The 20049-nt window shown below is 38.6% G+C and overlaps 1 protein-coding gene across 1 annotated transcript in view; it reads left to right on the top strand.

Moving 5' to 3' along the window:
* LOC128653488 (protein AATF) overlaps window positions 1-20049 on the top strand; it is a 451438-nt gene that overhangs the window by 1499 nt on the left and 429890 nt on the right. The window contains exons 2-3 of the mRNA XM_053706822.1: window positions 13758-13946; window positions 18856-19152. Coding sequence (XP_053562797.1) covers window positions 13758-13946; window positions 18856-19152 — 486 coding nt within the window. The remainder of the gene's footprint in view (window positions 1-13757; window positions 13947-18855; window positions 19153-20049) is intronic.

Raw genomic sequence — 20049 nt, 5'->3', positions numbered from 1 at the left:
TTATTTGCTCATGTATTGTGTTCAGCTAGCTCCCATACGTTCATTGCTGCTCCTTCCACATAGGATACTAAGAGAATGAAGCAGATTTGATAATGGAAGTTCATTGGAAAGTTGTTTAAAATTGTATGTTCTATCTGAATAAAAGAAAAAAATGTTTTTCATGTCCCTTTTAAAATCAAGGTAGTGTTCTCCACATAAAAGGAACAAAACTTTCTATGAACTTAGTTTAATGTCCAATACATGCATAGGCTCAAAATGAGGAGCTTTTAAAACTTGTAATACTAGGCTAAGACTCCAAGGAGGAGAAATAGGCCTAATAACAGGTTTAATCTGAATTAAAGCCTGAACAAATCAATGAACATCAGGAAGGTTAGCAATTTTCCTATGAAATAATACAGAAAGAGCAGAGATTTGTCCTTTCAAAGTACTGGCAGATAAATCTTTATCTAAACCTTTCTTCAAAAATTGAAGAATCCTAGGAATTCTAAAAGAATGCTAGGCGTAAACATGGTTGATACACCATAAGATATAGTAGTTTCCCAAACTTTCTAATACATTTTCCTAGAAACAGGCTTGCAAGCCTGAATCATTGTGTTAATCACAGAGTCAGTAAATCCTCTGTGACTGAGATCTAAGCGTTAATTTCCATGCAATCATGTGTAGATATTTTCGACAGGTCTGGCCTTAGAGGAAGAGGTGATAGCTGGCAACTGGACATTCGGACCAGGTCTGCATACCAAATCCTGTGTGGCCACGCTGGGGCTAGTAGGATTACAAATGACTGTTCCATTTTTATCTTGGAAAGCACTCTGAAGAGTTGGATTAGAGGGGGAAATATATAAACAGGCTGGAAAGACCAGGGAACTGGTAGAGCATCCAACACCTCTGCCTGAGGATCCCTGGACCTTGCAAGGTACCTAAGAAGTTTGTTATTCAAACGAGAGGCTATCAGATCTATTTCTGGTAGGCCCCAGTGTTTTACAATCAGGTATAACACATCTTGATGGAGAGACCACACTCCTGGATGTAGGGACTGACGACTGAGGAAGTCTGCCTCCCAGTTGTTGACACCTGGGATGTGAATGGCAATGAAAAGGCAGGAATTGTTTTCTGCCCAAGAGAGGATTCAAAATATTTATAACATGGCTAGGGAACTGCAAGTTCCCCCTTGATGATTGACATAAGCTACTGCTGTAATATTGTTTGTCTGAAAACGGAGATAAGGCTCCTTTTTCAATCGAGGCCAAGCCTGAAGGGCCCGGAAGAGTGTGTAGAGTTCAAAAACATTGATTGGTAACCTCACCTCCCGAGGAGTCCAAACTCCTTGTGCTGTCAGGGACCCCCAGACAGCTCCCCAAACTGAAAAGACTTGCGTTTGTGGTGATCACAGACTAGAAAGGACAAGCAAAAGAAGCCCCCTGAGCAATAGACTGGTGATTCAGCCACCAATTCAGAGATAGGTGTGTGTTGAAATCTAAGAATATCTTTTGGGATATCTGAGTATAATCCTTGCACCACTGGCACAACATACAAAGCTGAAGAGGTCTCATATGAAACAGAGCAAATGGAATTGCACCCTAAGCTGCAATCATGAGGCCTAGTACTTCCACACACTGAAGGGAATGAGAGAGACTGAAGGTTCCTTTTCTGTCAGGAAAAGAGCATGGACACTGAATCTGTCTGGAAACCTAAAAAGTTTAACTTTGTCTGAGAAATCAAGGAACTCTTTGGTAAATTGATCCTCCAACCATGTCTTTGAAGAAACAACAATAGTTGTTTCATGTAAATGTCTGCTAAATGAGAAGATTGCGCTAGTACTTAAATATTGTCCAGGTAAGGACATACTGCAATAACCTGTGCTATTACAGATAAAAGGGCATCAAGAACCTTGGTGAATATTATTGGGGCTGTTGCAAGACCAAAGGGAAGAGCAAAAAACTGATAATGCTTTTCCAGAAAAGAGAACCTCAGAAACACAAACGGGTAATGTTCTAGGTGGATTGGGATTTGAAGATAAGCATCCTGTAAATCTGTTGTGGACATAAAGTGACAATGATGAACAAAAGGCAGAAAAGTCCTGATAATTTGCATTTTGAAAATTGGAATTCTTACAAATTTGTTTAGAGTTTTCAGATCCAAACTTGGTCTGAGTTTTCCTTCTTTGGTACAATTAAGAGATTTGAATAAAATCCCATCCTCTGTTCCTGCAAAGGAACTGGAACTATTACTCCCATATATTCTATATCTAAGACAGATTGTAGAATAGCCTGAGCTTTTATGGGATGTTTTGGAATATGGGTTAGAAAGAACCTTCCTGTGGGAGGTCTTATTTTGAATCCAATCCTATATTGCGGAGAAATAATGTTTTGAATCCAGGGATTTTGGACATATTATAAACATGTATTCTGAAAAAGGTTTAATCTGCCTCCCCTACCAGTGATACTAGGTTGGGGTCTGTACCTTCATAAGGTCTTAGAGGCTGGATTTGATTTCTTATTGTGGTTGGATTTATTTCAATTTGAAGCAGGTCTCCAGATTGAGCCAAAGGGTTTAAGGGAGGAGTCAGTTTTATGTTCTCTTTTCTATCGAACGAAAAAATAACGATTTGGAGCTTTAAATTTCGCTTTGGACTTTTTGTCTTGAGGAAGAAAAACCCCCTTACCTCCATTGATAGTATCAATAATTGAATCCAGTTAAGACCCAAACAATTTATTTCCTTGGAAAGAAAGGGACATTAGTCTAGTTGTAGATACCATGCCAGCATTCCAGGATTTAAGCCATAGGGCTCTTCTGGTAAGTATATCTAAAGACATGCTTTTGGTGTTATTTTTCATAATATCAAATACTGAATCGCAAATAAAATTGTTTGCATTTTGAAGTAAATTCAATAAATTTAGAATTTTCAGGGTCAGTGGATAACTGCTGTGCAAGACTCGTTAACCAGAAAGAAGAAGCAGCAGTCACATCAGTAATAGATATAACCAGTCTAAGTATATAGACAGTATGCAAAAATGCCCTTCTTATATAAGATTCAAGGTTTCTGTCTAAATGGTCTTTAAAAGAAGTACTGTCTTCTAGAGGAATAGTAGTGCATTTAGCCAGAGTGGAAATGGCCCCATCAACTTTGGGAACAGTTTTCCATAACTCCTAAGGTAGCAGCAGGTAGAGGATATAATTTCTTAAACATTGTAGAAGGATTAATAGAGCCACCTGGTTTAGACCATTCCTTAGCAATTATATCAGAGACAGCATCAGGTATAGGGAAAATCTCAGGGAGATTGACAACAGTTTTATATACTGAATTTAAAAGATTACAAGGTTTAAACTCTTTAACCCCTAAAGTGACTAAGACTTCCTTCAAAAGAGAAAGGAAATGTTCAATTTTAAATAAAAAAGAGGAATTATGCTTTGCGTCCAATGAGGGAGCCTCACTATTAGAGGAATCCTCATTGTTCGAAGATACTTCAGTATTTTGTAGGTCAGAACTTATATTACACTGGTAGAAGGTCAAATGTGAACTGACCTTTTTCACTTATTTGAAGGCGGTAGTGCAGCCGGTCTTCATGATGGATGCAGTAATGAACTCTTTCATTGGTGTTGATACTTCATCTGCATCTATCTGTAAGGAGGAGACAGTAGGTGCCTTAGTACAAATAGAAACATTTGTGATTGGTGCTGCTCCATTATGGCAATTTTTAGTTAATTTAGTGCAATAATTACTTAGTACAGCATCTATCTGTGAGGAGGAGACAGCAGGTGCCTTAGTACACATAGAAACATTTGTGATTGGTGCTGCTCCATTATGGAAACATTTTTAGTAAATTTAGTATTTATATGGCACACACTGTCTTGCAAGTTTTTAAAAGCTAATAAACACTAAGATAAGGGGAGGCCTGCAGGGACTTAGAAACAGGCAAACAAAGTGATGGTAAACGCAGTGTATACAGGATTAAATAGCTACATAGTAATTGTCATTAGTATGATATGCGCAATGTTTTTTTTTATATAATTTTTTTATTTGATTTTTGTAATATCATTAAACTTTGTACCTGTCAATATTGTTCCTTCACTCCACCCTTACAGTTTATCAAAGATCAAACAGAGTGATGCTGATAGAGGGATGTACCGCTCTAACGTCACAATTAGGACGGATGGTATCCTTATGACTGGCAGTTCACCTTGCTCTAGATGCGTGCTCCTGTCTTACAATTAGTAGGGGCATGCAAATAAAGTCCAGACTTACTTTAAGAGGCTCCTTGTCAAAGAGGAAAACACGTTGCATTGGTGGAGCTAACAAAGATAAATATCCCACCTTGGTGAAATTTACAAAACCCTACTCTTGCATCTCAGGCACCTCAACACCATCTGAGCGCCTCTTCTCTGCTGCAAGCAATAAAGCAAAAAGAGAGCAAGCCTCAGCCAGGAGCATGTGGTCATGTTGACATTTTTGCATTTCAATGCAAAGTTTCTGAAACTGTGAATAACAGAATGTTATATACAGCGATAGTTTATCTTTTTTTAGTTCTAACTCTTTTCGAAAAGTTTGTGTTTTTGTTTTGCTTAATTATAAAAATGTGCTCTGCTGCTTAAACATTGGACAAAAAGTTGTGTTAATGTAAAGTTTTAGTCTGAAGTTTGCATTTGTAACACTCAGTATGTGAATTTTATTTTAGATATAGTAAAATATTGATTGAAAAAATAATTAGCCAATTAATTGATTATGAAAATAATCGTTAGTTGCAGCCCTAGTTACGATTCATTGTTTACTTGGATTAGATGAATGAAGCGCATGTGCCCATGCGCGAAACGCGTTAGATGGAGCTCACCTAACCTGTTGTAAGCCTGCATTGCAATAAACTCCATTACTGACCCTGGGACTCAGCTTCCTTTTTCCTCATTTCATATACTTGGATTAGTGCCAGAAGCTGCGGCTCAGTACTCCGGGATCGCAAAGTATTATTATACAGATCATCTTGGGATTCACTTTTTACTTACGTTGAACATTGAGCATGCCCCTACTAACTGTAAGACAGGAGCACGCATCTAGAGCAAGGTGAACTGCCAGTCATAAGGATACCATCCGTCCTAATTGTGAAGTTAGAGCGGTACATCCCTCTATCAGCATCACTCTGTTTAATCTTTGATAAACAGTAAGGGTGGCGTGAAGGAACAAGATTGACAGGTACAAAGTTTAATGATATTATAAAAAAACCCCATTGCGCATATCATACTAATGACAATTACTATGTAGTTATTTAATCCTGTATACACTGCGTTTACCATCACTTTGTTTGCCTGTTTCCAAGTCCCTGCAGGCCTCCCCTTATCTTAGTGTTTATTAGCTTTTAAAAACTTGCAAGACAGTGTGTGCCATATAGATACCATTGTGCTCACTCCAGTGGAGAAAAATGGTTCTACAAGAACCAACACTGACTAGCTGAAATGCAAGATTGCAAAAAGCGCTATATATATATATATATATATATATATATATATATATATATATATATATATATATATATATATAAAAAAAATTAAACAAACTTTTTTCAAGTAGACTGTCCCTTTAATATACTGTATGTATGCTAAATAAATGTTTTAAAATTTTGTTAGTAAAGTTTACAAGGTTTTGTAAATAAGGAGCAATTCAAGGATACACCCCTAGAAAAGTCTTTTGGAATTAATTTTCCTGGGTCTTTTTCTGTGGTCAGATAGGGACATGTGCAAATACGCTTGCCCTTGTGGGACAGGTGTAAATAAGCTTGTGCTCTGATCTAAACAATCACTATGTAGATTGTTGCAAGCTCAGGTAAACATCACTGTATGAATCTCTCTATAGAATGGAACAGAAGTAATCACCAGAGGTATGTTACATAAAAGCATTCCATATAAATAATCAATGAATATTGCAATGCTCTTTTAATTGTCTTTAAGGGGTAGTAAACACCATGCAATTACATTTTTGTAGTCTTCCTATACATATTGGCAAATGAAAAGAGTTTGAATGTTATTAAAGCAGATTAACCTTGTTTGCTGCAATTGTTTTTCTATGGCCAAACACTACCCACCACTTTCATTATTTGGAAAATGTGGACATGAGTCTGAAGAAGAAAGAGCTTGCTAAATATCCAATGGTTTGGCCTAAGCATAAAACATAAGACAACAAATTACAAATTAGGGAGAGCGGCAGGGTTAGGCTTGTAAAGTCTCCCATGTACTCTTTCAGTTTTCAAGACTATATTGCAGGAAACAGTGAAAATAAATAATGAAAGTTTTTTGAAAATTCTTGTTACTGTGCATAATCTATTTTATATTATAATCCCAAGTGTTTACTGTACCTTTTTAAAGGTACATGAAAGCCACTTTTTTTTTTTTTTTCATGATTCAGATCACTGCAGAAATAGATGTTCTGCATCGGCCAGCGGTGGTGCCGATCGTTGGGGGGTGGGAGCAATTGCAGGGAGACGGGTGGGCGGCCCATCTCTAAGCAAACTTCCGTCCAGCTGTGCGGAAACACTCGCCAGTGTGCGCACGCGATCTGCACATATGTGCTTAAAAATGTAATGGGAGAGGGAAGGGGGAAATAATCTTGGGAAAGGGATCTGGGAGGTGGTAGCGTATTGAGGGAGGGGCAGCTACACTACAGAAAAAAATATAGATAAAAAAAATTAGGCACAATTTCTTGAAAAGCAGACAGCTGCCAGTACCCAAAATGGCAGGAAATAGTGAGAGGGGGGAGGGTTAGAAAGCTCTTTGGGGGGGATCAGAGCGGTTGGGGGCTAAGGGGGGATCCTACACAGCAGAATGTATTTTTAAAAAAATAGAAAAAGCCTTTTATTTTAGTACTAGCAGACTTTCTGCCAGTACTTAAGATGGCAGGGACAATTGTGGGGGGAGGGAAGAGAGCTGTTTGGGAGGGATCAGGGGGTGGGATGTGTCAGGTAGGAGGCAGATCTCTACACTAAAGCTAAAGTTAACACCACAAGCTCCCTATAAGCTCCCTAATTAACCCCTTCACTGCTGGGCATAATACAGGTCTGGTGCGCAGCGGCATTTAGCAGCCTTCTAATTACCAAAAAGCAACGTCAAAGTCATATATGTCTGCTAGTTCTGAACAAAGGGGATCCCAGAGAAGCATTTACAACTATTTGTGCCATGATTGCACTATGCAGTGCCGTTGTGCACTGATGTTTTTCCAATACCTAAAAGGTTTACAGAAATTATTACTAAGGAATGGGATAGACCAGGTGTGCCGTTCTCTCCCCCTCCTATTTTTAGAAAAATGTTTCCAATAGACGCCACCACACGGGACTTATGGCAGACAGTTCCTAGGAGGGAGCAGTTTCTACTCTAGCAAAGCGTACTACTATCCCTGTCGAGGACAGTTGTGCTTTCTTAGATCCAATGGATAAAAAGTTAGAGGGTTACCTTAAGAAAATGTTTATTCAACAAGGTTTTATCCTAAAGCCCCTTGCATGCATTGCTCCTGTCACTGCTGCTGCAGCGTTCTAGTTTGAGTCTCTGGAAGAGGCTTTACAGGTAGCGACTCCATTGGATGACATACTTGACAAGCTTAGAGCACTTAAGCTAGCCAATTCTTTTGTTTCTGATGCCATTGTTCATTTGACTAAACTAACGGCTAAGAATTCTGGTTTTGCTATCCAGGCGCGCAGAGCGCTATGGCTTAAATCATGGTCAGCTGACGTTACTTCAAAGTCTAAGCTGCTTAACATTCCCTTCAAGGGGCAGACCCTATTCGGCCTGGTTTGAAGGAGATTATTGCTGATATCACTGGAGGAAAAGGTCATGCCCTTCCTCAGGATAGGTCCAAAAGGGCCAAACAGACTAATTTTCGTGCCTTTCGAAACTTCAAGGAGAGTGCGGCATCAACTTCCTCTAATGCAAAACAAGAGGGAACTTTTGCCCAGTCCAAGTCGGTCTGGAGACCTAACCAGACCTGGAACAAAGGTAAGCAGGCCAAAAAACCTGCTGCTGCCCCTAAGACAGCATGAAGTATCAGCCCCCTATCCGGTAACGGATCTAGTAGGGGGCAGACTTTCGCTCTTCGCCCAGGCTTGGGCAAGAGATGTCCAGGATCCCTGGGCGTTGGAAATTGTATTCCAGGGATATTTTCTGGACTTCAGAGCTTCTCCTCCAAAAGGGAGATTTCACCTTTCACAATTATCTGCAAACCAGATAAAGAGAGAGGCATTCTTACACTGTGTTCAAGACCTCCTAGTTATGGGAGTGATCCATCCAGTTCCAAAGGAGGAACAGGGACAGGGATTTTACTCAAATCTGTTTTGTGGTTCCCAAAAAAGAGGGAACCTTCAGACCAATTTTAGATCTCAAGATCCTAAACAAATTCCTCAGAGTCCCATCATTCAAGATGGAGACTATTCGTACCATCCTACCTATGATCCAGGAGGGTCAATACATGACTACTGTGGATTTAAAGGATGCTTATCTTCACATTCCGATACACAAAGATCATCATTGGTTTCTCAGGTTTGCCTTCCTGAACAGGCATTACCAGTTTGTAGCTCTTCCCTTTGGGTTAGCTACAGCCCCAAGAATCTTTACGAAGGTTCTGGGGTCACTTCTGGCGGTACTAAGACCGCGGGGCATAGCAGTAGCCCTTTATTTAGACGACATCCTGATACAGGCGTCAAATTTCCAAATTGCCAAGTCTCATACGGACATAGTTCTGGCATTTCTGAGGTCGCATGGGTGGAAGGTGAACGAAGAAAAGAGTTCTCTATTCCCTCTCACAAGAGTCTCCTTTCTGGGAACGCTAATAGATTCTGTAGAAATGAGGATTTACCTGACAGAGTCCAGGTTATCAAAACTTCTAAATTCATGCCGTGTTCTTTATTCCACTTCTCGCCCTTCGGTGGCTCAGTGTATGGAAGTAATCGGTTTAATGGTAGCGGCAATGGACACAGTGCCGTTTGCACGCCTACATCTCAGACCGCTGCAACTCTGCATGCTCAGTCAGTGGAATGGGGATTACACAGATTTGTCCCCTCTACTAAATCTGGATCAAGAGACCAGGGATTCTCTTCTCTGGTGGCTATCTCGGGTCCATCTGTCCAAGGGAATGACCTTTCGCAGGCCAGATTGGACAATTGTAACGACAGATGCCAGCCTTCTAGGCTGGGGGGCAGTCTGGAACTCCCTGAAGGCTCAGGGTTCGTGGACTCAGGAGTAGTCACTCCCCCCAATAAACATTCTGGAACAAAGAGCGATATTCAATGCTCTTCAGGCTTGGCCTCAGCTAGCGACATTAAGGTTCATCAGATTTCAGTCGGACAACATCACGACTGTGGCTTACATCAACCATCAAGGGGGAACAAGGAGTTCCCTAGCGATGTTAGAAGTCTCAAAGATAATTCGCTGGGCAGAGATTCACTCTTGCCACCTATCAGCTATCCATATCCCAGGTGTAGAGAACTGGGAGGCGGATTTTCTAAGTCGAAAGACTTTTCATCCGGGGGAGTGGGAACTCCATCCGGAGGTGTTTGCTCAATTGGTTCATCGTTGGGGCAAACCAGAACTGGATCTCATGGCATTTCGCCAGAACGCCAAGCTTCCTTGTTACGGATCCAGGTCCAGGGACCCCAAGGCAACACTGATAGATGCTCTAGCAGCGCCTTGGTCCTTCAACCTGGCTTATGTGTTTCCACCGTTTCCTCTGCTCCCTCGTCTGATTGCCAAAATCAAGCAGGAGAGAGCATCAGTGATCTTGATAGCGCCTGCGTGGCCACGCAGGACTTGGTATGCAGATCTGGTGGACATGTCATCCTTTCCACCATGGACTCTGCCGCTGAGACAGGACCTTCTACTTCAAGGTCCTTTTAACCATCCAAATCTAATTTCTCTGAGACTGATTGACTGCCTGGAGATTGAACGCTTGATTTTATCAAAGCGTGGCTTCTCCGAGTCAGTCATTGATACCTTAATTCAGGCATGGAAGCCTGTCACCAGGAAAATCTATCATAAGATATGGCGTAAATATCTTTATTGGTGTGAATCCAAGGGCTACTCATGGAGTAAGGTCAGGATTCCCAGGATATTATCTTTTCTCCAAGAAGGATTGGAAAAAGGATTGTCAGCTAGTTCCTTAAAGGGACAGATTTCTGCTCTGTCTATTCTTTTGCACAAGCGTCTGGCGGATGTTCCAGACGTTCAGGCATTTTGTCAGGCTTTAGTTCGAATCAAACCTGTGTTTAAACCTGTTGCTCCACCTTGGAGCTTAAATTTGGTTCTTAAAGTTCTTCAAGGGGTTCCGTTTGAACCTCTTCATTCCATAGATATCAAACTTTTATCTTGGAAAGTTCTTTTTTTGGTAGCTATTTCCTCGGCTCGTAGAGTTTCCGAGTTATCTGCCTTACAATGTGATTCTCCTTATCTGATCTTCCATGCAGATAAGGTAGTTCTGCGTACCAAACCTGGGTTTTTACCTAAGGTGGTATCTAATAAGAATATCAATCAGGAGATTGTTGTTCCTTCATTGTGTCCTAATCCTTCTTCAAAGAAGGAACGTCTATTACACAATCTTGACGTGGTTCGTGCTTTAAAGTATTATTTACAAGCTACTAAAGATTTTCGTCAAACATCTGCTTTGTTTGTTGTCTACTCTGGACAGAGGAGAGGCCAAAAGGCTTCGGCAACCTCTCTTTTGTTTTCGCTAAGAGGCATAATCCGCTTATCTTATGAGACTGCTGGCCAGCAGCCTCCTGAAAGGATTACAGCTCATTCTACTAGAGCTGTGGCTTCCACATGGGCCTTTAAAAATGAGGCTTCTGTTGAACAGATTTGCAAGGCGGCGACTTGGTCTTCGCTTCATACCTTTTCAAAATTCTATAAATTTGATACTTTTTGCTTCTTCGGAGTCTATTTTTGGGAGAAAGGTTTTACAGGCAGTGGTACCTTCCGTTTAAGTACCTGCCTTGTCCCTCCCTTCATCCGTGTACTTTAGCTTTGGTATTGGTATCCCACAAGTAATGGATGATCCGTGGACTGGATACACCTTACAAGAGAAAACATAATTTATGCTTACCTGATAAATTTATTTCTCTTGTGGTGTATCCAGTCTACGGCCCGCCCTGTCATTTTAAGGCAGGTATTTTTTAATTTTAAACTTCAGTCACCACTGCACCCTATGGTTTCTCCTTTCTCTGCTTGTCTTCGGTCGAATGACTGGATATGGCAGTTAGGGGAGGAGCTATATAGCAGCTCTGCTGTGGGTGATCCTCTTGCAACTTCCTGTTGGGAAGGAGAATATCCCACAAGTAATGGATGATCCGTGGACTGGATACACCACAAGAGAAATAAATTTATCAGGTAAGCATAAATTATGTTTCCCCCCCCCATTTTTTTCATCATATTTTATAAAAAATTTTTATAGTAAATTATAAGATATGATGAAATGATAGTATCTTTAGAAAGTCCATTTAATGGAGAGGAAAAAAACAATTTTATAATATGTGTGGGTACAGTAAATGAGTAAGAGGAAAATTACAGCTAAACACAAACACCGCAGAAATGTAAAAACAGCCCTTGTCCTTAAGGGAAGGAAATTTAAAAATGGCCTTGTCCTTAAGGGGTTAATAAAACATTATGGGCCAGATTACAAGTGGAGCACTAAATATCGGTTTTGTGAAAGCAATATTTGCGCTTCACTGAGTAATGCCAGCGCACGCTAATGTGCGCTGGTATTACAAGTTAACAGCAATGCAAACGCGAGCATGCATTTGCAGTGCAGTTACGAGAGCGCTCTTTCATAGGCTACTATGGGAGCCTTGTTCTCATGAGACACGGCATGAGAACCTCGCGCATCAGAGGGCTCAAGTAGCGCATTGATGGCAGCAAATTGTAAATATATATGTATATAAGCATATTCATATATATTTACTGGGGACACACAGCACCAGAGATCTGACCTCCTGTTAATTTTATAAGCGCTAATTCCTACCGCAAGCTTGTGCGATAAATTATCACGCCACTTGTAATCTAGCCCTGTATGGGGGATAAAGTTCTGAATTTAAAGTCCCTTTAAATAGGTGACTGATCTCCGACTCTACTATACGTGTGTCAGACCTGTCTCGAAAATATAACTTAATAATTACTTAATTTGTAATGACTCTAGTGTCTAAACTAGCAGTAGCCAACATTCTAGCACACAGAAGAACAGATTAATATTTTAGAAGCTTTAAAGGGACATGAAACAAGTTGAGTTAGAGAAAAAATATAATAATATGTACATTATTTTACCTGCAAATTTATACTGCAGTGCCTCACCATTAACCCTTTCTTTTTAGTTTCTGAATTGTACAGCTCTAACTCCCCCCACACATTTCCTTTTATGGCTGTATCTATATCTATTGTTGTTTTGGTAAAATGGACAAACGAACAGGGATTTATCTACTGGAGCATGTCTAGAAGCTGTGAATGGCTATTTCAGTATTTTTGCTTATTTTTGAAAATTATTTTAAAATACTTCCCAACAATTTTTAAACAATTTTTTTTAGGCAAACTATTTTTGCTTAATTAGCCCTTTTAGGATATGCACAGATCTCAACCTGTTTTATGGCACTTTATGGGCTACATATAAATGTATGGCTATTAAAGGGACATAATACTCATATGCTAAATCACTTGAAACTGATGCAGTATAACTGTAAAAAGCTGACAGGAAAATATCCCCTGAGCATCTCTATGTAAAAAAGGAAGATATTTTACCTCACAATCTCCTCAGCTCAGCAGAGTAAGTTCTGTGTAAAAAGTTATACTCAGCTGCTCCCAGCTGCAGGTAAAAAAATTAAAAAAATGAAGAAATGAACAGCAGCCAATCAGCATCAGCAGTGCTGAGGTCATGAACTCTTACTGTGATCTCATGAGATTTGACTTAACTCTCATGAGATTTCATAGTAAGCTTCCTTTACCTGATTGGTGAAATAATATGAGAGTGCACGATGCTAGTCCCTTCAGATGTCCCAGGACAAACACACTAAAATGCTGCTTAGAAATCCTTTACAATGGGAGGTGGCTACTGAGGAACTTTTGAGGTAAAATATCTTTCTTTTTTACATAGAGATGTTCAGGAGATATTTTCTAGTCAGCTTTTTACAGCTATGCTGCATCACTTTCAAGTGTTTAAACATTTGGGTATTATGGCCCTTTAAACACACACATAATAATACATTTCCTAAAATATAAATATATTTTCTCTGCAGTTCCCCTTATTCCTGGAGCCACAAAAACTGTGACTCATTCTTGGCTCTTCTTTTTTCCCGGGTCCGCACAAACTATTTCCGAGGGTTGTCTATGTCCCATTGGCTGCCAGTTGGCCAGCACAGGTTTAAAGCTTATACATGTGATTTCAGCTGATCTGCTAGATAGTAGCTACAAACATACGTTTTTGTTTTGTTTGTTTGAATTAAAGGACCAGTAAATACAGTAGATTTGCGTTATCAACAAATGCATGATAAAAAGACTGTACTTCAAATGAGTTTTATCTATTTCCTCTCCTCCTGTATCATGTGACAGCAATCAGCCAATCACAAATGAATATATATATTTTCTGTAAATTTTTGCACATGCTCAGTAGGAGCTGGTGAATATATAAAGACTGTTAACATTTTGTTAATGGAAGTAAATTGGAAAGTTGTATAAAATTGCAGGCTCTATCTATATCATCAAAGTTTTATTTTGACTTGTGTCCCTTTTAACAATATATTTTTTTTTTATTGCAGCCACTGTTGCAAGAGTCATTGACAAATTTGATGAAGGTGAAAATGAAGATGAAACTCTTATGGTCGGCAGCCTTCGCAAAAGAGCTTCAGCTTACCTCTCTGATACAGACAAGCGATACCTGGGGAAGGCCACTTCCCGCAAAGCTATAAAGGCAGAGCTAGGAGAAGAATCTTTCTCTGAGGAGTCTGGTATGTCATATTCTCTAATTCTATGCCAAATAGTTTCCATAGCAACAATGCTTTTTACTGAGTGTTGTTGTTAGTAATTATGTATATTTTTTGCATTTGATTTTACAAAAAGAAATGCGCAGATATTATACATTACATTTATGTTGTACAGATCGTAAGAATTTATATTTTCTTAAATGTCGTGTCTTGTTGGGATATAATTAAATGGAATTAGCCTATAGGAAATACTTTTTGTCTTCTAATATAACATTATAAACTTCAGTTAAGTCATAGTGTCTATTGATTTATTGAGTTGTGTGTACCATTTCCCTGTCCCTTATTTATTGCAGAATCCTTCCATAGGTATTTCCAGTTTATGGCAAGTTACACAATGTGTTAAAACCCCATTCCCCAGCGTTGCATAACCAACATTTTTATATTAATATACCTTATAACCTCTAAAGCTCTGCCTGTTTCCAAGTCCCTACAGGCCGCCTCTTATCTCAGTGCTTTTTTTTTTTTAGCTTTTTACTGCCAGACAGTGCTAGTTCATGGGTGCCATATATGTGTGCTCACTCACGTGGAGTTATGTAGGATCCAGCACTAATTGGCTAACATGCAAGTTTGTAAAAAGAACTAAGATAAGGGGCAGTCTTAGTGCATCTCAGCAGTGGCTTAGATACAGGTAATTATAGAGGTAAAAAGTGTATTAATATTAGTGTTGGTTATGCAAAACTGAGGAATGGGTAATAAATGAAACCATTTTCAAGTTGACTGTCCCTTTTAACAGTTAAGAAATCACTGTAGCAATAATGGTACATAAAATAATTTGTTGAGGGAAGCCCAAAACTTAAGACAATAAATTATGACTAACACCATACATCAACTTATTAGAATGATGAAAAGGGGATTTGCAGCAGAGTGTGTAGCAACGTTATACAAACAACCTGTAGAGGAAGCTTTAGAGCGATTGTAGCTTCAGCCACTATATGGTAAAACTTAGCTATTTAAAGTAACTATAAGCACTGTTCTTAATAATGAAGGCTCTCTGAACATAAACTGAGTTTAACTATCTTTCTGCTTGATTACGAGTTTTGCGCTATGAGTGGGGCGGTGCTAACTTGCACGGTATTGTCACCGATCACTTCCCTACAGCGCTGGTATTACAGGTTTTCATAAACCCGGCGTTATCAGGCAAGAAGTGAGCGTAGAGCAAAATTGAGCTCCATACCGCACTCCAATACCAGCGCTGCTGAAAGCCGCGGTGAGCTGGTTTTACGTGCTCGTGGACGATTTCCCCATAGACATCAATGGGGAGAGCCGGCTGAAAAAAAGCTTAACACCTGCAAAAAAGCAGCGTAAAGCTCCGTAACGCAGCCCCATTGATTCGTATGGGGAAACCAAATTTATGTTTACACCTAACACCCTAACATGAACCCCGAGTCTAAACACCCCTAATCTGCTGCCCCTGACATCACTGACACCTACATTACACTTATTTACCCCTAATCTGCCGCCCCCAACATCGCGACACCTACATTATACTTATTTACCCCTAATCTGCCGCTCCGGACATCGCAGCCACTATAATAAACATATTAACCCCTAAACCGCCGCACTCCCGCATCACAAACACTAGTTAAATATTATTAACCCCTAATCTGCCGCCCCTAACATCGCCGCCCCCTACCTAAATTTATTAAGCCCTAATCTGCCGCCCCAACATCGCCGACACTATACTAAATTTATTAACCCCTAAACCTAAGTCTAACCCTAACCCCCCCTAACTTAAATATAATTAAAATAAATCTAAATAAAACTTACTATCATTACCTAAATAATTCCTATTTAAAACTAAATACTTACCTATAAAATAAACCCTAAGCTAGCTACAATATAACGAATAGTTACATTGTAGCTAGCTTAGGGTTTATTTTTATTTTACAGGCAAGCTTGTATTTATTTTAACTAGGTAGAATAGTTACTAAATAATTATGAACTATTTACTAACTACCTAGCTAAAATAAATACAAATTTACCTGTAAAATAAAACCTAACCTGAGTTACACTAACACCTAACCTTACACTACAATTAAATACATTACCTAAATAAAATAAAATTACCTAAATTACGAAAAAAAAACCACACTAAATTACACAAAATAAAGACATTATCAGATATTTAAACTAATTGCACCTAATCTAATAGCCCTATCAAAAAATTAAAAAAAAACCCTCAAAAAAAAAAAAACCCTAGCCTAAACTACCAATAAGGCCTTTTGTGGGGCATTGCCCCAAATAAATCGTCTCTTTTACCTGTAAAAAAAAATACAAACACCCACCACCCACACAACCAACCCCTCAAATAAAATCCTAACTAAAACAACTTAAGCTCTTCTATCTTCATCCTTCCGACGCGGAGCGGCTCCATCTTCAAGACATCCAGCGCGGAGCATCCTCTTCTTTCCATGGCTAACTACGAATGAAGGTTCCTTTAAATGACGTCATCCAAGATGGCGTCCCTTGAATTCCATTGGCTGATAGAATTCTATCAGCCAATCGGAATTAAAGGTGAAAAATTATATTGGCTGATGCCAATAGGATTGAGCTCGCATTTGTATTTATTTTATCTAGGTAGCTAGCAAATAGTTAATAACTATTTACTAACTATTCTACTTAATTAAAATAATTACAAACTTACCTGTAAAATAAAACCTAAGATAGATGCAATGTAACTATTAGTTATATTGTAGCTAGCTTAGGGTTTAATTTACAGGTAAGTATTTAGTTTTAAATAGGAATTATTTAGGTAATGATAGTAGGTTTTATTTAGATTTATTTTAATTATATTTAAGTTAGGGGGTGTTAGGGTTAGACTTAGGTTTAGGGGTTAATAACTTAAGTATAGTGGGGGCGGCAGATTAGGGGTTAATAACTGTAATGTAGATTGCAGCGATGTTAGGGACAGCAGATTAGGGGTTAATAATATTTAACTAGTGTTTGCGATGCGGGAGTGCGGCGGTTTAGGGCTTAACATTTTTATTATAGTGGCGGCGATGTCGGGAGCGGCAGATTAGGGGTTAATAATTTTATTTTAGTGTTTGCGATGCGGGAGGGCCTCGGTTTGGGGGTTAATAGGTAGTTTATGGGTGTTAGTGTACTTTTTAACACTTTAGTTATGAGTTTTATGCTACAGCTTTGTAGCGTAAAACTCATAACTATTGACTTTAGATTGCGTTACGATTCTTGCGGGATAAGCTGTACCGCTCACTTTTTGGCCTCCCAGAAAAAGCTTGTAATATTGGCGCTGTGGAAGTCCCATTGAAAAAAGACTTTTCGCAAATTGCGTAAGTTAATTTGTGTTACGGCCAAAAAAGTGTGCGGTGCCCCTAAACCTGCAAGACGCGTATTACCAGCGGTAGTGAAAAAGCAGCGTTAAGAGCCTTAACGCTGCTTTTTCACCCATACCGCAAAACTCGTAATCTAGCCGTTTGTGTCCAAACAATGTGTGTAAGCAGTAGTACTTGCAGGCATAGCAGAGGGTGTTTCCTATTGTCACCTAGCACTGCCTGCTGCAGCCTCCCTCTACACAAACTGTTGCAGACACACAGTGCTCAAGACACATTTTCACTCTTAACTGCTTTGCAACCGGATATTTCAGAGAAAAACCAGCACTAGAACTTTTTTAGCATTTTTGCTATCACTTTGTTTAAACAGAAATAGAAATAGCACCTTTTTTTAATTTTTTTTATTTATTTGTCTATGAAAGCTATGTATATTTTTAAAGTAGATAATCCAAGGTATTAATTTAGGCCCGTTTTGCTTTATTTGATGCCACTATTTGTCTGCAAGATACAATCATATTAAAAAAATTAACTTTTTCGCAAACTTTGTGTTTCTCACTGAAATTTACACAAAACTACTGCAGTCATACGACAATGGTTGTAAAAGCTTTTCTGGGATCCCCTTTGTTCGGAAATAGCAGACATGCATTGCTTTGCCATTGTTTTTTGGCAATTAGAAGGCTGCTTAATGCAGCTCTGCTCCACACATCTGAAAATACAGAAAGTGAAGGGGTTAATCAGTTGGCTTGTAAGGTTAATATTTGCTCTAGTGTAAGGATTGCCCTCCAACCTGACATCTCCCACCCCCTGATCAGCCCGACACAGCTCTCTTCACCCCCCCCCCCACACACACACAGTGGTCACCATCATCATAGGTACTGGCAGCTGTCTGCCAGTATGCAGTGTAGGGCTTTTATTTTTATTAAAAAAAAATTGTAATGTACACATTTTGTATGTATATGTATATATATATATATATATATATATGTGTATATATATATATATATATATATATATATGTGTATGTATATATATATATATATATATATATATATATATATATATATATATATATATATATATATATATATATATATATATATATATATATATATATATATATATATATATATATATATATATAATTTTTTTTGTAGTGTTAGTTAGGGCCCCTTCCCTCCTTCACCTCCCACCGCTCCCACTCGGCACCAAGGGAGGATCGTTTCAGAGAGTGTCACTGGCTGGGAGCATGATCAGTGCTCCCTTACCATATAAAGTCATATGCCTTTTGATACCTGGCTGCGGCACCCGCTGTCTAAGCCGACAATGGGGACCCCAACATTTTTTTTTTTTAATAGTTTTTTTTTTTTTTTTAATTGGGGCCATCTTAAGTGCTGTATAATTTGTGGCTATGTTAAATATTATTCCCCTACCCCATCCAAAAAAAGGAAAAACAAAGATTTTATTTTCTCCTTATTTTTGTTATTGTATAAAAAATGTTCTGAATTTGAAGTAAACCCAATCTTAAATTCTATTATAATGATATTGTTATAACTGATAAATCCTTTTTCTTTTGTCCACTACAGCTGTGGAAAATGATAGTGTTCATGATGATGTGGAATCCGATGTTGACCAAGAACCAATGTACAGTGATGAAGATGAGAAGACAGATAATGAAGCAGAAGAAAATGAGGATGATGAATCTGAGGGAGATGATTCGGATGATGAACAAGAAACAGATGGGGAAGAGTCCATAAATGACGTTTTGGATGAACACAAAAAAACAGGATCTGATTTGGAAGATGATGGTGGTGTAGTGACCATGTCTAAAAAGAAAGTATCAAAGGAAGTTGAAAAGGGACAAGCTGTCAAAAACCAAATGGGTGCGTTCATATCTTTTGAAATGCGTATATTATATATTATTTTCAAGCGGCTTATTTCTTTATATTTTCATCTGCTTTATGTAAATTATACATTTGAAATTGAAATGCAAAGGTTAAAAATGTTGATAGCAACATCACTATTATTTTGAAGGGTACAGCAAAAAATATTGATTTATTTTTACAATCTCGCAGAATTTTGTGTAGCGAGACTGCCCAATCTTTTAAAGGCACAGTCAACATTAAACTTTCATTATTCATATAGAGGATGCAATTTTAAACATTCCAATTTACTTCTGTTATCCAACTTCTTTCGTTCTCTTGGTATCCTTTCTTGAAAAGCATACCTAGGTGGTCTCAGGAGCTGCTATGCAATACTTGGAGCTAGCTGCTGAATTTTAGATGCACATATATGCCTCTTCGTTTACCCACCTTTTGAGCTAGCTCTCAGCAGTGCATTGCTGCCCCTTTCAACAAAGGATACAAAGAGAATGAAGAAAAATTGATAATAGAATGGGGTTCTATGTTTTTTTTTATGAATCTATATATTATTTGTTACGTTTGTCAGCATGATATAGTTATACTGGAGTTTACAAAATTGTTGCAGCATTTATCCTTACCATCTCTACTGCTAGTCTATTTCAAGAGCTAATACTTCTCAACCTACTATGCACCAATTTGAGAACATGACCTCTTCTTCTAGTGTTGTTCTATTTGTAAAAATAAAAAAATTAAAAATGCAAAATCCTTTCATCCTCCACATCACAAATCAGGCCCTATATACCAAACAAGACATTTTTCCGTGTTTGAAGACAGTACTGAGTCCATTCTCCATCTAGCTTCTTCCACCTTTCTTTCTCCCATCATACATTAATTACCAACTTGACATGTACTTCAGTT

The sequence above is a fragment of the Bombina bombina genome, chromosome 3, assembly GCF_027579735.1.
Source record: "Bombina bombina isolate aBomBom1 chromosome 3, aBomBom1.pri, whole genome shotgun sequence".
Taxonomy (NCBI): Eukaryota; Metazoa; Chordata; class Amphibia; order Anura; family Bombinatoridae; genus Bombina; species Bombina bombina.
Note: the sequence above shows the minus strand (reverse complement) of the source record. Positions and strands in the feature narration are given on the sequence as shown.